At 46.3% G+C, this 16242-nt stretch overlaps 3 protein-coding genes across 3 annotated transcripts; 1 reads left to right on the forward strand and 2 right to left on the reverse strand.

Annotated features, from left to right (window-relative positions):
- The first annotated feature begins 124 nt into the window (after positions 1-124).
- On the forward strand, positions 125-2459 carry LOC120893746 (jerky protein homolog-like). Its single transcript, XM_040295819.1, has 2 exons — positions 125-390; positions 463-2459. Exon 2 carries the CDS (start codon positions 475-477, stop codon positions 2197-2199), a length of 1725 nt encoding a protein of 574 aa, XP_040151753.1. The 5' UTR covers positions 125-390; positions 463-474; the 3' UTR covers positions 2200-2459.
- A 201-nt stretch (positions 2460-2660) lies between these two features.
- LOC120893744 (kelch-like protein 10) lies at positions 2661-7042 on the reverse strand. Its single transcript, XM_040295816.1, has 6 exons — positions 6686-7042; positions 6372-6620; positions 5999-6272; positions 5794-5919; positions 3621-3896; positions 2661-3535 (listed from the first exon to the last, which is right to left on the reverse strand). Exons 1-6 carry the CDS (start codon positions 6925-6927, stop codon positions 2774-2776), a joined length of 1929 nt encoding a protein of 642 aa, XP_040151750.1. The 5' UTR covers positions 6928-7042; the 3' UTR covers positions 2661-2773.
- A 247-nt stretch (positions 7043-7289) lies between these two features.
- Positions 7290-15704, reverse strand: LOC120893745. The gene is made up of 6 exons (XM_040295817.1): positions 15461-15704; positions 10805-11531; positions 10645-10726; positions 10255-10564; positions 9724-10182; positions 7290-9640 (listed from the first exon to the last, which is right to left on the reverse strand). The coding sequence occupies exons 2-6, from the start codon at positions 11422-11424 to the stop codon at positions 9297-9299; spliced, it is 1815 nt and encodes a 604-aa protein (XP_040151751.1). The 5' UTR covers positions 11425-11531; positions 15461-15704; the 3' UTR covers positions 7290-9296.
- Positions 15705-16242: the final 538 nt, after the last annotated feature.

The following is a 16242-nucleotide window of genomic DNA, read 5'->3' on the forward strand; positions in this document are numbered from 1 at the left end:
CTTCATTTTACAACATTTATTTATTTTTCGCTACCTGTGTGCGATATTACAGGGTGTCTCGCTAAACTGCTCTATTCATCTTGAGCTAGCGGGAAAACGTCAGTGCATCGCACCACAAACGAAACAAAAACGTAAACAACGACGCACTTGGCGAGGAAAATATTGCATCTCGCATAATCCCCGATTATTCGGTCCAAATACATATTATCCGTGGTTTGTTTTAACGGATATGAAAACGATTCGGTGTAAATTTGCTGCGAATAATGTTTAAATCCAGTTTCTGCAAGCAATTGATTCGCTAACGTGTAGATAATTAGGTCAATACTTCGGGGCAGAAGCCCGAGAAGCATCTTTGGATACGCTGATTTGGGGTGGTTCACAAACACTTGAGTAAGTTTGTCGTACTTGGCAATGTTGCGCGAATTGTTCCACACTTTTAATTTCCTATCATATTCCGCCCAGCAATCGGCAGCAATGGAACGTGAAAATATCATCTTACGGCGTCGGAAGAAGACTATGCTTACGCTGGACCAAAAGCTGTGCCTGATCGATCGGCACGAGAGCGGCGAAACGCCCCAGAATCTGGCCAAATCGTTCAAAATAGGCGAACAGACGGCGCGCGACATCATCAAGCAGAAGGAGAAGATACGAAAGTTTGTGCAGAACTGTGAATCGTCCGAAGGACCGATCAAGCGGAAAAGCATGAAAGTGTCCTCGTTCGAGGAGCTGGACGAGAGCATGCTCCGATGGTACAACGAAAACCGTGCCTCCGGTATACCGGTCACGAGCGCCATGTGCATCCAGCAGGCCAAGCTGCTGCACGAACAGCTGGGTCTGAAGGGCACGTTCAACGCTTCGGCCGGCTGGTTGAGCCGATTCAAACAGCGATACGGCATCGCGGGCGTCTACTCGCACTCCGTCGCAAAAACGGGCTGCTCGGTGGCGGCGTTTACGTTTCAGTACCAGTTTCAGCAATTGATACAAAAGGAGGACTACCTGCTGGATCAGATTTACAACGCGGACGAGACGGGCCTGTACTGGAAATCGATACCGTCCAAGATTGCTGGCCAGGAAGGGCAAACGACGAGTTCATCGGGCGAGCGCGTAACCGTAGTGTGCTGCACAAATGCGGCCGGCACGCACAAACTGGACCTGACCGTGATTGGGAAAACCAAATGTCCCTGGTCAGAACAGTCGGAGCCGAAAACCTCCGTAAACTACTACGAAATGAAGAGCGGCTGGGCGAGCAAGGAAATCTTTCGCAACTGGTTCGAGTACAAGTGGGTGCCGGAGGTGCGCGAATTTCTGGCCAGCAGAGGATTGCCGCAGCGAGCCATTCTGATCCTAGACACGTCGCCCTGCCACATTACGGACAGTTTGCTGCGGTCCGCGGACGGCTGTATGGTGGTTAAGTTTTTGCCCTCCGATGTCGCCAACCTGGTACAGCCGATGCAGCAGGGCATCGTATCGCTGCTGAAGTGGAACTATCGGACCGATTTGCTGAAGCAGCTGCAGACGGAAACGACGGAACGCATTAAGAATCGAACGATGGAGGACGCCATGCTGGGGTTGGAGCAGTCGTGGGCCAAAATTACACCGCTAGCGATAAGGAATGCCTGGGACAAGCTGATCACAGACACGGACCAGTACGTGGTGGAGAACGAAATCGTCGACGCCAGCAGCGTCGAAGGGATGATGCTGGTTGATCACGAAACCGACCTGGTGGAGGAGGTGGAGGACATGGATGACGACATCGAGGAGGTGGAGGAAATCATACAGTTTACCGACGATATTGAGCAGGTGGAAGAAGTCGAGCAGTTCGACCATGTCGCTCCGATCGAGCAGGTCGACGTTATTAACCACCACCAGCAGGAGCAGGAGCAGGAGCAGCACGAGGAGCAGAATATGATGGTGAACTGGATAGACGTTAACGAGGCGGCAGGTATCAAGAGTGAAGATTATGTAGACGTGGGAGTAGAGTTTGCCGAAGTGAGAGAAAATGCCGTCGAGAGCGACGACGCCTCTGGCGATGAAGGCGAGGATCGACGGATTGAGTTGCAGACCGCGCTAACGTCGGTGGAAACGCTGCTCGGATTCGTCGATCTGAAGGGACTCACGCCGGATGATAAGAAAGCGTTCAAAAAGATTAAGACGGATATACGGAATCTAATGAAAAGTGTACAAGCTAGGAAGCAGTAGGGTAAATCGCAAAACAAAAGACACTCTACACCTAAGTGTTACGGCTAATGATATCTAGGGTTAAAAAACAAACATTGTAACCTGGCGAGCTAAGCGTGTTCGGCGGGGTAGTGCATCTTCATTCACAAAGCAGTTATATATTTTTGCGTGTAAAATATTGCATATCGTACGTTTAATGTTTTTATACGGGACTGACAACATGTACGCTATAAAACAACCAAAATAAACGGTTTGCTGGCTTAAGACTAGCAATAATTACAGTTAATTTAGCTTCAATCTTTTGCATGGCATCGACAAAATGTAGCAATTATTTCTCACGGAATACAATTTTAATGTTCTATCAAACGTACAAAACTTACAAGCGGTATACTTAGCACGCAACCTTCTTTACCGACGCAAGGATATTCTTGCCCATTCCGTCTGAATTGTGGTTTGCCACAGTAAACCGATGCACAGGCTGCTTCAATTTACACAATTTCGCAACAATAGATTTTGAAAATGATTACCACGCACGACCCTCCCTCTACGCTTTGTGCTCTGCAACAACGTCGCCCGCGAGCAAACTGGTCCGGTCCTAGTCAAGCTCATCCTCGATGTCGCTTGCGGACGTTGATGCCACCACCACGTTGCTCGCGTTGCGCATGCCGTGTCGGTGCTGGTTCAGCTCGTTGATAAGGTTTTCCTTGTTCGAGTGCACATAGTCCTGGATGTTCGGCAGGCCGGAAACGGTGACCGCCCGGAAGGCCGAACGCATCATGCTCAGGTCCGTGGCCTCGAGCCACTCGTTGGCGTCCGGGCTGTAGCATTCGACGTACGCGATCGCGCTCACCCCATCGTACCCGCCGATCGCGAACAGCATGTCGTCGATAACTTCCAGCCCAAAGTTGCTCCGCTGATGGTACATCTCCTTGCAGGCGGTCCAGCGCCGCGTCGTAGGATCGTACCGCTCGCAGCTGTTCAACCGGATCAGCCCATTAAAGCCGCCGACCACGTACACCGAGTCACCGAGTGCGGCACAGGACACGCCCGAACGGCGGTGCAGCATCGGGGGCAGTGGGGACCAACTGTTCGTGTGAGGATCATACATTTCGGCCGTGTTCAGACACTCGTGCCCGTTAAATCCACCCGCTATGTAGATCATGCCGTTCAGGGTGCAGGCGTCTGCGTCCGAGCGTAAGGACCCCATCGGGGCGATCAGCGTCCATTGGTTCGTCTGTGGATCGTACCGCTCGACGGAGTTGTGGCGATTCGAACCATTGTAGCCTCCCATCGCGTAGATCTTGCCGTCTAGAGCGACCACACTAACGTAACACCGTTTGCAGTGCATCGGGGCAATCTGTTGTGAGAAGAATGGAGCGATCCAGTGTAAAGAACAGACAAAGCCGAAGATCATACCAATCGAGACCACAGCGCCCGCATACCTCTTGCCAGTCCTTCTGGACCATATCGAAACGGCGACAGGTGTTGAAGTGTTCCACCCCATCGTAGCCACCGACAAAGTAGAGATGGCGACCGATGTAAGCCGCACCGTAGTATGCCCGCGGACCGGCCGGATCCTCGGTCGGTATCTTTATCCAACGATCTGCCCGCGTGTCATAAGTTTCGATGATGGATTGTGATTGACCTTCGCCCCACCCGCCGACAGTGAAGATGACTTCGTGAGGTAACCGTGGCGTTGCGATAGCAGGAGTTTTCATCTACAAATTGTGGGTGAAGTTTAGTGCGTAGTAGTGGTGGGAGCTCGGAATCGGACCTACCCGATTCCGATTCCGTGTTCGGAATCAATTCCGGAGCCGATTCCGATGCTGGAATCGATTCCGATTCCGATTCCGATTCGATTCGGAGGAGCCGATTCGGAGATTCCGAGATTCCGATTCCGATTCCGGAGCCGATTCCGGAGCCGATTCCGGATTCCGATTCCGGAGCCCGATTCCGAATTCCGATTCCGGAATACGATTCGCGATGCCAATTCCGGAATCGATTCCGAGCCGCCGATTCCGGAACCCGGAGTCGATTCGGAATCGATTATCCGGAGCCGATTATTCCGATTCCGGACCTATTATCCTGGAATCCGATTCCGAGAAAACTGCGGAGCTAGCCGGAATCGATTCCGACAAAAACTACATTTTTCCCATCACTAGTGCGTAGGAGAATCATGAGCCTTTGCCGGATAATTTTGAGAAAAATGTATTTTGTAATAAGTATTTTTTACCACATTATGGACAACCAGTTGGCAAACCATTACAAAAATCGCACTATCTTGAGACTTGGAAGCGTTGAGAGTACATTGCAAACTTGCCTTTCGAATATCGTTAACTCATACTCGGTTATTCTGAACAATCATCCTATCAATCGCCTAAAATTGCGAACTCAGCATAGACACTGCAATCTCCCTTAACTGCTTGATCATTTTGCAGCCGAAGATATTGTGTTTGAAAGACGATTGCAGAATTGATTCCGGAATTGTTACCGGATCCGATTCCAGAGTTGATTCCAGTGCCGATTCCGGAGTTGACTCCAGAGCCGATTCCCAATTTGACTCCGGAATCGATTCCGCAATCAGATTCGGCTCCGGAATCGGAATTGTCCTGGCAATCGCTATTTGCCCCGGTAACGGAATCAGGATTGACTCCAGAAGTGGAATTAGCTTCGGAATGAGTATCAGTTCATGAATTTTAGAAAAGAAGTTTCAGAAATGAAATTAATCCGGGAATGTCCATGAAAATGGACCGTTTACAAGTAAATTTTGATTCTTTGCGGCTATCAATACGTATTATCATGAGACTCAAACGGCTAATCTTATGGACATGCCGAAACCGACTCCGTTTCGAAGCCAATTATAATTTCGTTGCCAATTCCGATTCCGGAGCCGATTTCAATTGCGGAACCGATTCCGATTCTGGAACCAATTCCGGAGTCGATTCCAGAGCGAATTCTGGAGCCTATTCCCGAATCGATTCTGGAAACTGATTCCGGACCTACTATCCGGAATCGATTCCAGAAAACTTCGGAGCTAGCCTGAATCGATTCCGACAAAAACTTCATTTTCCCATTACTACTACGTAGGGGTGAATGCACTTTTGAAGTCGTCCAAGAATTCACCTATCTCCGGTCAAAGGTCAGCACCGACTACAACATCAAAGGTGAGTGGTGTGCAAGCATGCTGACTAATAACCGTTGATACTTATTGCCTCAGAAAGCAGTTTACAAGTTCTATGGGGTGAGGAGGAGCCGTTACAACGACGGGCTTTACGGAGCTGCAGTGGGCTGGCCATATTATATACATAAATCCAAACGACTCAGACTGTATTATCGTTGATCTGGACAATGAGGGTGTGGTAGATCCAATCTGAAGTAGCAAGATGGCGTAGAGGCGTTCGCCATTAAGGCCAGGATAGTGGATTAGTAGACAAAGGTACGAGATCATGAGCGTTTTCGGATTCTCCTGCAACAGGCCTAAAGTCCAGCAGACACAGCAGCGCTTATAGCGCCGGATAAGTAAGTAAATAGTAAACACACAAACCGAATGTGCTCCAATGCAATCAATCATGCCGCAGCATGATATGGTTGTTATCCGTGAATCAACACGCTTACCTCTTTCATAGCTTTGGTGCTTATCATTTCCAAATCGTACAGGAACGTCAGGGCTTCAATTACCAACGGCTTTGTGTCCTCGCTCGCCAGTACATACTGGTTCTCTTTCACTTTATCTAGGAAATACTGCAAAAGTAAAAAAACATGAAATGGAATATTAACAGCATATTTCTCAAGAAAAAATTACTGGCCCACAAACCGTTACCTCCGTGTTTAGCAGCCCGAAGCGAACCGTTTTCATCAGCCCGTGGATGTGTTTGCCGCGTTTCGTCGGATCATGATCGATCCATCGCAGCACAAACTCCCACGCCGTGTCTTCTTCGCGCACGTTCAGCATATCGTCTGCGAGCAGTTGGCAGACGTCGTCCACCTCTAGCTGCAGTAGTTCGTTTTCACTGGTAGCTGTTTGGGCCAGCAGGGGGAAGTTCTTCAGAATAAACATTCTTGCCTTTTCGTAAAGCGTTTTTGAGGCCCTTTGTCTTTGGGTAGAGTAGCAAATAAACAAAAAAAACACAAAACAGATTACACCGATTAAGCCTATAGAAGATCGCTTCCTCTGGTGGCACTGCTTGTCAAACCTGCCGAACAGCATAATAGTTACACAGTTATCCAAACGTAACCGGTCCAGTATGTATACGGAGCAATGCTCCGTAAGACAGTACATGAGCAAAAAGTCGGCCGCAGCATACACATCGAACACGGTGTCCTCGGTGAGTTCGCACTCGCGCAGGTAGGCGTATCGGATGATTTGTTCCATTATCGAACCCGGTATACCCGGGATCTCCACGTGGTACTTCTCGCTCGGTACGGACGTTGTAAACAGGATGCTGTAAATGATAGGACTCCCGGTGCTTTAGAAATGTCTGCCGATTTTTGGAGGGATGCGTCCTACCGGAAGTATTCACTGCACGAGCCCACGATGACACGGTGTATTCGAAATTCGTGTCCATTGTCCGGCAGCACGATGGACGCATCGCAAAGCGTTTCGCTCAGCCGCATATCGTGCAGCGTTTGCATCGTCAAGTAGCTGATGCATCGTTTCGGCTGCAGGGCCACGTTCGAGGACGACGCCGTTGAAGAGCACGAGGTCGTGGACGAAGAGTCCGGATGCGATGCACGCAGTTCACCGATCATTTTGTACGGTCGGATCCTTAGCAGCACGCAATTTTGACGAGGAAGGTGGTAAATAAAATGCAAATGTAGAAAATATAAACTTTATCGGACAGTCGGTGAAACGAAGCGTACTGAGCACTGAACAGTTCGTTCAGCTAATCCAGCAGAGCTCCAGCGGTTGCTAAGGATGCGATGCAAAATGGAAAACAACAGATGCTGCTAGACAGGATTCAAGTCCACACCATCGTACAGGATTGTGGAAAAAGGTTTAACTTTATTTCAATCAAATCGTACCCGCGGGTGGTTTAAACATGAGATAAAGTTCTCCCTGCCAAAGGCGTACATTGAGTCATGAATAACTGCGTCGTTAACAATCTAGGAAAATATATATATGTTTTTATTGTTTGCCTACCCAACAGTCTATCATGCTTGGTGCCTTACATCGATTTTTAAACCCATGTTTCTCATCTTTAAGTTTGGTCCTCACTTTCATTCGTTTCCATCGAATCGGGGGTCTTTTCTGTTTTGTTACCTTAATTGTTCGAATGATTTTGTATTAACTGTTTGTTTTTTTTTTGTATTTTCTCCTCTTATGACGCTTCACATTGTCATTAACACAGTAACTGGTAATAACGATCCAACTCAGCTTAAATCCACGCAACAATCAAACAAAATTTTACCGCTTTACTGTGAGCAAAACAAGAACAACATCAACATTTGAAGATATCCAATAGAAAACTGGTAACGGACATGATGACACTACTTTCAATTGAACGGTATTTTACACCGCAGTTTGTGTATGTTTTTCTTTATATAGAACCTTACTCTAAGAAGCAGGTTATCACACGCTTGATAGGTGATGTATCCTGCCTGACTATTGGTGGCAAACTTTATCTGAAACCACATTGCACCGTGTCTTATGGCAATGATGCGTATAGCAGCAAAGAAAATAACATATAAATAATTGTGAAGAAGCTGCAACAAACTAATGAAAATATGTAAAAGAAAAGAATACGTTGAATAATTTATCGATACAATTACAAATTATCGACTAAACAGTGTGAACAATAAAAGATAAGAAACGAACACCTTTTGCGGTGTTTACGCTTGATTCGAAAGCATTCCTCACGATCGTCGTTCGAGTTTGCTGCTCAGTAGCATTGAAAAGGTAGAGTTATATTAATTATATAGTTGTTTTATATGATTTTTACGGTAAAAAACAAAGATAAACAAAGCTAGCAGTGTATGGAAACTTATATGTTGGCAAATTAAACACTAATAATATTGAAAGGCACATACGGAAGCAATTCAAACAGAAGCGAGCCAAAACGGCTCAAGCACATTCGTTCCCATCTCGCCACCATTCATTCACTGTATGTTTTTAACCCGTAAAACTGCTGATTGATAAACATCCTATAGTCCAAAAAGGTGTTAAGTTATGTGGGTAACGAAATCATGTGAAACTGACGGTGCGTGTCAATGGAATTAATTGGAAGTTAATGGAATTTTAGGTTTGATGACCAAACAAAACATAAACCGATCCTAATGGTAGACAATCCCGGCCGTGGTTCCTTTTTTCCATGCGGACCATGGCAGCAGTGACTGAGTAGCTAAAAAAAAAACAACGCAAAATACATTAAGCTATTATTGCAATAACATTTAAAACTTAACAGTCTACTGTCAATTGCGCGCACATCGTACGTATTTTTTAAAAAGATTAATTAATGTATTGATAATCTAACGCTTGTGTGCTTTTGATTCACTACCTTTGGATACTCAGATACGACATGCTTCCAACTAGAATCCAGTTTGGTATGTTGCTTCATGACTTGTCTTTGCTTACCGTTGTACTACTGCAATGGTGGTAGCCTATCTTCTAACTCCTGCAAAAATGCACTAAAATTAAATAGTATTTTTCCTGCTTCCTCTTGCACTTTCCTACCACAATCACATACCATTACATGAGTAAGGGAAAGAAACAAAATTGCCCGAACAAGCAATGTTATCCTTAAATCAAATGTATCCTGTGGATGGACTGGCAATCTTTGTACTGCACGACATAACGCCAGACAGTAGTTCTGGCGATGCACTGTTCAGATTTACATTCGTAGATGAGATGAGATAGGTTTAGATTTACAATTTGTGCTGATAGTATGTCGCCAGTGGCTATAATCGTAATAAAAAAGCGGCAAAGCTCGAAAGCTTGCTCGAAGGTTTACGTTAACGTTAAGAAAAATATAGTTTTTTTTATATATCCGGTGTGTAGGGCAAAAGGAGAGAGTGCGACGGAAGGGACGGGGCAAGGTGATGATAAGAGGAGCTTCTGTTATGAGATCAATGCTTGGCGTGTGTTCGCCAACTGATCCTTAATGGAACGTCCGAAGCTTGTTCTATGCTGAACCGGTACGGTCGTGGCAGGTGGTGTCATCCTTTCTCGGATCAAGCCCACACCCAACCTCTCGTTCGACCACCGACGGGCGAGGATTACGGGTAATGCATTCCTTAGGTGCTTTTCGTTTGCGACAACCTACGATTTTAGGAGGGCCAGGATGAACCACAGGCCTTACAGAGTCATCCACTCCATTAGTGGCCGGTTGCGTTATTGTAGCGATCGGTGGAGCCACTCCGTTTGTGGAATTACAGGACTGTAGCACTACTCCACTAGCTGTTACCGAAGCAGCTGTCGATGGCTGCTCCTCTCTGATAAGGAACAGCTTCTGTTTCGGCAATTTAGCTGCAGACGGAAAGGAAAGGAAAGTATAGGGTAAACTATTCTTGATAGGACCATTCCACCGGATTCGAAATATGATCACTTACTGAATGATTTCTTGCGCTTCTTTTCGCTGTTTAACAGGATGCAAAAATCGCCCACATTCATCGCAGGCAAATCCGATATTTTTGAATCCAGCTCCATCATCAGTGCGTCTATGGCGAGCGGATCCAGTTCTGGCATGGCCGTGTTGCTATACAAGAAACCGGTTTGATCCTCACCACCAGCAGCAACTGTAGCCGGTTTCGGGAATTTTTGGTTATCCTTTTGCATTCTTGCACCAGGAGAACGCTTCGTCTGCGGTGCATGTGCATTCGGATACATCCGGCTCATCAGTTCTTGGTACTTTTTACCCTTACAGGAACGTGTAGCACGCGGTGAGCTGCGTCCTTCGGCAACGAATGGCTCTGCTACGGCATTACCGCTGATGGACGGGGTCGGTGCAGGCAATTCTCTGTCGACTGTTAGCGTTGCTTTCGGTGGCTTCCATGTGGGTTCTTTGTTATCTGCGGCAAAGGGAAAAAGAAATGACTCATGTTGAACATCCGCCGAACAGTCACATCTTTGCGTGTACGAACCTGCTCTGGATCCGACATTCGGACCAACACACAGCGCATTCAGACTTCCCATATTGGACTCGTCTGCCAGCCGAAACACGCTCAGCAGGGGTTTGCCCTGAGCTAGCTGGACTAAGCTTTCGGCTGCCTCCAGACTCTCTCGGTTGTCCTGCACGAAGGATGGTTCAGGTCGGACCGCCGCTAAGGATAGTCCATTGGTAGGATTCGGTGCCAAGGCGACTAATGGTGATGGTGTAGATGGTGTTGCCGGAACCATTGGTTGCTTGCACCACCGAAAGTTCGGATTGAGCGATAAATACTTGTTTTTGTACTGCAAACAAACAAGGTGCGTGCAATTAATTAATCAAACTGATCAACGAAAACCGATCTGTCACTTTAATAGGTGCGTACCTCCTTCGACAGTAGCTGGAATGGTTTCTTCTGCTCCGTAGTAAGCATCCGCCACCATTTGCCAAGTTTGATCGAGATGGCCCTGCACGTTGGGAGAGGAGATCGCTTATTAGACCAGACCAGACCAGATTCGTCGTTATCATAGTTTTAGCATACATACCGATTCTCTTCCGGAAAACGATTCTTCAGCATCGTTCGATGCCGTTTGCAGAAGATCAGGAACGCATTCATTGGACGGCGTTGCTCCTTCTTGGGCGATGCTTTGGCGCCAACGTCCTGCTCGTCTTCGGGCTCTCGCTCCTCCCCAGCAGCGGCCGGCGTTTGTACGTACGTGATGCTCTGGTGCGTAAACGCTTCGTAAGGCTTTTGGTCGACAGTCTGAAGCATTTGCTCCGAAGCCTTCGGCCTAGCTGTAGTAATGCCCAATTCTCCGCCAGTCTCGTTGGTGGCCATGTCCTGACCCACGTTGTTTGCAATGCAATGCTCAGTCTTGATTGGGACATTGTGCGAAAGTTGCCGGAATTCCACAGCCAAATCCTGTGTATCTTTTACGATCTCGGCGCGAACACAGCTTTCACGTGCAACGAGTGGACGTGCCGGTGCTGGTGCAACGCACGTCTGGTAAGGGTAGCCACTGTTTCGGTTGGTGTAGTTTGCAATATTGTTATTGCTCGGTGGTGGCCCATCCGGCTTATCTGAAGATTGATGTTGGATGTAGATATCGGGAAATGCCGACGCACCATCCAGCATCGGATTCCCGTAGGCACTGTTTTGTATCATGGCTTGTATCGTGTCGATATAAGATTTATAGATTTATTGTACTACCAATTGTTCCAATCCGCTGTGTAGAAACGATGTAAAAATATACAATTTTCTGAAATAAATAGCTGCAATAAAAAAAATATAGATGAGATCGTTGCAAGTCAAGCATCCTAAAATGAGATGTGAATTACAAGGTCTTCTGGAAATGAGACAATAAATAGGGTCAAATGATTCTGTTTTAATCATAAGGTCTATTACGAATCTTAGAATATACTAGAAGTCACACAAAGAAAAGTGCATAAAAGCCACCTCTGTAAGTCAACACGCCGTTATTGAGCGATCGTGTGCCGATGGAATGTGCTGAGATCGTCAGCATTTGTGAAGAAAAAGCATTCGCCACAGATTCATTCACTCAGTATTGATCCTATAACCTTCTTTGAATAAAAAGTTATTTTTAATTTTAGCAACAACAGTAAGCAACAACTGAAAAAGATAATTGCATCGACTAGGTAATGCATCCAGTACTGGAGTTTTAGACCGCGAAACATACATGTTTTAAACACTTTATTACAGCTATAAATAGTTTTTCTTGGGATATGAGCGGTGGAGTAGGGAAATACAACATGGCATTACAGAAGCTATGGGTCCATAAAATCGACATGTTACAGTTATTTATTTTAAAAAAAACGGTTAGATAAGATGCAGCAATTCGTAAAGCTGAAATTACATCTCATTTTTGTCTGCTGTACGTTTGTATTATTGATGCTTGTTTTGTTGTTAAAATTTAATAGACACTAGATACCATAGTGCAATTTTACACAATAGATCAAAGTGCAGCCAATTCAAGCCCCTCAAATGCACCCGAGAGGTAGATGAATTTCTATAATCTTTTATTGCTGAATATACATGCTGTCCCTGAGATACACGGTTAATGGGGGCCGAAAACCGCGAATCTCGAATTACCGCGAATGTCGAATCTCACGATTTCCAGCCAAAATATCACTAATTTTCGTATAATTTTGTAAGTAAGAGGTGGTTTTAGCTATCTATTTAATTATTTTATGCTTACTGAATACAACAGTTTTAGAACTTGGTTTTTCACATTCGATCTAAAGAGAAATTATTTTGTGTTTGACAATTTATGTGTCAAAATTGTCAAATACAAAATAATTTCTCTTTAGATCGAATGTGATCGGTATCGGTATAATTTGCTCAAAAAACTGTCAAATTTAGAAAACCGCGTATCTCCGAATACGCTTATAAGAGGTATCTTGTATCTCGGGGACCGCCTGTACTACACAACATTTAATTGTCACTTTATTCTAGAGACTTAGCATTCAGTGGTTCGAGCGCTGAGGACACGTACGTGTATTGTCATGTACACACGCATACATACACATCCGTTCTCATCGCCATTCGTAAACACAGCGCATCATAGTGTGCACAGAGTGTATATGTGTACCGCGCACCCATACATGGAGCTAGTTACGTGTGACTGTGTGTAGATACGAATAACGCAAGTGTGCGTTTTTCTCTCCTCGAAAGGTTCGATACATGATTTGGAATGATCCGAGACCTATGCTACGACCTGTTATGTTGTGCGGATTTAAACTTCACACCAAAATATGCAACACTTACTATTTCCCTGCCCACCTGAACCACCTTCTGCCACTGATAAAATGTACTCGTGGAAGTACGGAAAAAACCCGCGCCCCCATCGATAACGAAAAGGTTTCTTACACCAGAGCAGTGATGCAAAAATACTGACAGAAAATGCATCGCAGCGTGCATGGGCAGTGTGGCCGTCGGACGCACGGCAATGTCGAGCACCGTTCTGTAAGCTGGGCCGAAAACGGTACTTCAACTTTAACTTATGCTTTTCCTTTCGGCGTGCAATAACATTCAAGGTCGCCTGCGAACACTAAATTCTTCATCCCTCTGCCATCCCCCTTTTTTCCCGACCCATTCGCTTGGTGGAGCGAGCCAGCTGTGTATGTGTGTGCCGTGTGCCGACACTCGACGACTCTCAGTGCACACACCATTGTCGGGCCCCCATCCCCCTCCTCACGTTAGCGATAGATGTGGTGGGGCCAGTAAGCGCGAGAGTGAGAGTGAAAGAGTGAGAGCAACAACATAGCACACGCATTCGTTTCACACACACACACACACACACACACACGCACACACACACACACACACACACACACACACACACACACACACACACACACACACACACAACCAATCCCCCGCCCCCCTCACCCTTCATTGGACACGCACACACGTCCTCTATTTTGGGTCAGCAAACCAAAGCAACCTGTGCTCCCGCCGAATCCCAAAAGGGCAGCGCGCGGCAAGCAACCGGGAACGGCTGGGCGAACCAAAACAAAAAAGATACGCGCGCGTCCTGGGGCCTGGGAAACAAAAGCTGAACCGAAAGGCAAAAGATTATGATGATTGGAGCTTGGCTTAGTGGCTGCTCCTTTGATATGGCGAACGCTGCTTCCTCTCGCATATCGGCCCGATCGGTGTGCATTTGTTGTCGCTGCTGCAGTTTTGGCTCTTTGTTGTGGCTATGTGTGCGCTCGTGTGCAATATTCTTTGGGTATTCGCTCATGCACACATCAAAATATATATATACACATTCTCGCCCAAATGGGACAGAGCTGCATCAACACTGTCACCGTTTTATTACTTATTTCGCATGTTTTTGTTGTTGTTGTTGTTGTTGGTTTGTACGAACAACGATACTAGAAGGGATAATAGGGAGACGAAGTTTGCAATTTTATTGCGTATGCAATATACACGAATTGCATCGAGAGTTGAAAAGTGCAACTGCGATCGGTCGGAGTGCAATCGTTTATTGGATTTTTATGTCTATTTTTATGGAGACGTTTTCGGACGTAAACCATGCTCCAACAAAAAGGCCAAGTAACTTAACATAAGAATTTAAATAATAATAATAAAAGCTTAGCAACTATAACAGCTTGTCGATAGTGTATTTTAAAGTAAAAAAAATATATAAAAAAAACACTTCGATTTGCGCTCGTCATTTGTGCGAGCGCGTATAATTGAAATTTACTTTTGTGGCGCAAAGCGCAAAACATTTTCGATATTACACGCGATTATTTGAACCGCGAGATACGCGCGCAGCATACGCGGCTGGCTGTACGATGGCCGCCTTTTCGCCTGTATGGGTGACCGTGATCGCACACTACGGTATTACACGGACGACACAACACGGCAGCAATATTTGTGCCCGCCGTCTCTGTGTGAATCACGGTCAGCGTCCAACTAACCGAACGATTCTGCTTTTTTATTAATTTTTGATACAAAAAAAAAAATACCCCACACACTATCACAGAACAATGTTATGCTGTGCTGCACTCCCGTTCGGGCGGGTTGACACGCACGCAAATTAGGAGACTTCCTCCTCTACCTTCCAACCATCCCGTGACATTTCGATGTGTGTGTATGGGGAAGGGGGGAGGGCGAAAGATGAAAACGCAAGGTTATGTTATGCATTGGGCTAAACATGCGTAACCTCATTCCCCCATCAAGCGGCGATCGACATTTGGTAATCCATTTTCACTCTCGCTCACCTTCCCTTTTCTTCGTCAAGAATTCCAATTTTTTTTTAGCATCAATTCACTCTTATCAACTGTTCAGCGGCAAAGAGCAGAAAAGAGAAGGAAAAAAGGAGGACGCAACGTACATGCAACACCACAAGAAAGGATCATCCAAGTAGGTGAGAAAATGCACAAGGAAAATGGAACAAGTGACACTTTTTGTTCACTGCCCGATGCACCGTGTGCGTGTCTGTCGGTGACACGATCCGTGTCGGTGCGTTACACCCCACAAAACCACCCGATAGAATTCCGAATTCTTTTGCACTAACTACCAGCCACCTTGCGAGCGACCAAAAAAAAACCACCCCTATCACAAAACTGCACACACCACAGCCGCGTGCGTGACGTCAACACAGTTTCACGGTTGTTTCAGGTTGTGTGGCACGGTTTTTTTTTTCGGTCGTATGAAAATTGCAACCAAGTACCTTGTACGCTGGAACCAGTGACAGAAGGTGGTCAAGAAGTAACAGTTTTCCATCAAAAACAACACTGCACGATTTCCACACGCACTCGTCACTCAGAATAAATGGATGTCACGCACCACACACACTCGGGAACGAAAGCACCACCAAACCGTGCCGAAGTGCTGATGGCCAGAGCGCTGGTTGAACAATAACGATGCAGCGCCAACCGCGACACCACTGCACTTGGACGAAATTTTCGCCGCTGTGTGCTGGCACTCACACACCGCCACCACAGCCATCGAACATATGACAGTATGTGCGTGTGTGTACGTGAGTGTGCGTGTGTGCAAGGGCAAGGAAAGGTTCAAGTGGAATTTTGCACCGGAAAAAGGGAGCTATTGTGAGTGAAAAAATCGCTAAGCTGTCCCTTTGGCGACACTTTACGGATTGTGAAACTAATTAAAGGCAGCAGATCTTTAAACTAAAACCAAAAAAATCACAGTTGTATCCTGAGTAACGTTCGTGCATTTATTTTTTCAGTTATCTGCAAGCCCTCAACTACGACTCAACTCGCGGCTGTAAACGCACCACCGTGGTCACCACCAACACCGCCAAACACGCAGTATGCACTCTTTGCGCTATGCTTGCGCACCCCTTGCGTGCCACCTACACGCCGTATAAACAACATCGTAACGCACGGGGGAAAATCAGCTGAAAGTTGGCGTAGTGTTAGTGCAAGGGTGGCTGTTTGCAACAAACACACGCATCACGCGCGCGGACTGTGCGGACTGTGCGGTTGCTAG

The sequence above is a fragment of the Anopheles arabiensis genome, chromosome 2 (assembly GCF_016920715.1).
Source record: "Anopheles arabiensis isolate DONGOLA chromosome 2, AaraD3, whole genome shotgun sequence".
NCBI classification, from domain to species: Eukaryota; Metazoa; Arthropoda; class Insecta; order Diptera; family Culicidae; genus Anopheles; species Anopheles arabiensis.

Bases quoted from the DNA above. Each gene is read 5' to 3' on its own strand.
- LOC120893746 (XM_040295819.1), top strand. From the start codon at position 475: ATGGAACGTGAAAATATCATCTTACGGCGTCGGAAGAAGACTATGCTT.
- LOC120893744 (XM_040295816.1), bottom strand. From the start codon at position 6,927: ATGATCGGTGAACTGCGTGCATCGCATCCGGACTCTTCGTCCACGACC. The intron at 5,920-5,998 runs GTAACGGTTTGT...TTACTTTTGCAG, and splicing joins TCGGGCTGCTAAACACGGAG to TATTTCCTAGATAAAGTGAA. The intron at 3,897-5,793 runs GTAAGCGTGTTG...CACAATTTGTAG, and splicing joins GCACCAAAGCTATGAAAGAG to ATGAAAACTCCTGCTATCGC.
- LOC120893745 (XM_040295817.1), bottom strand. From the start codon at position 11,424: ATGATACAAAACAGTGCCTACGGGAATCCGATGCTGGATGGTGCGTCG. The intron at 10,565-10,644 runs GTACGCACCTAT...GTTTGTTTGCAG, and splicing joins TCCAGCTACTGTCGAAGGAG to TACAAAAACAAGTATTTATC. The intron at 9,641-9,723 runs GTAAGTGATCAT...TTCCGTCTGCAG, and splicing joins GAAGCGCAAGAAATCATTCA to CTAAATTGCCGAAACAGAAG.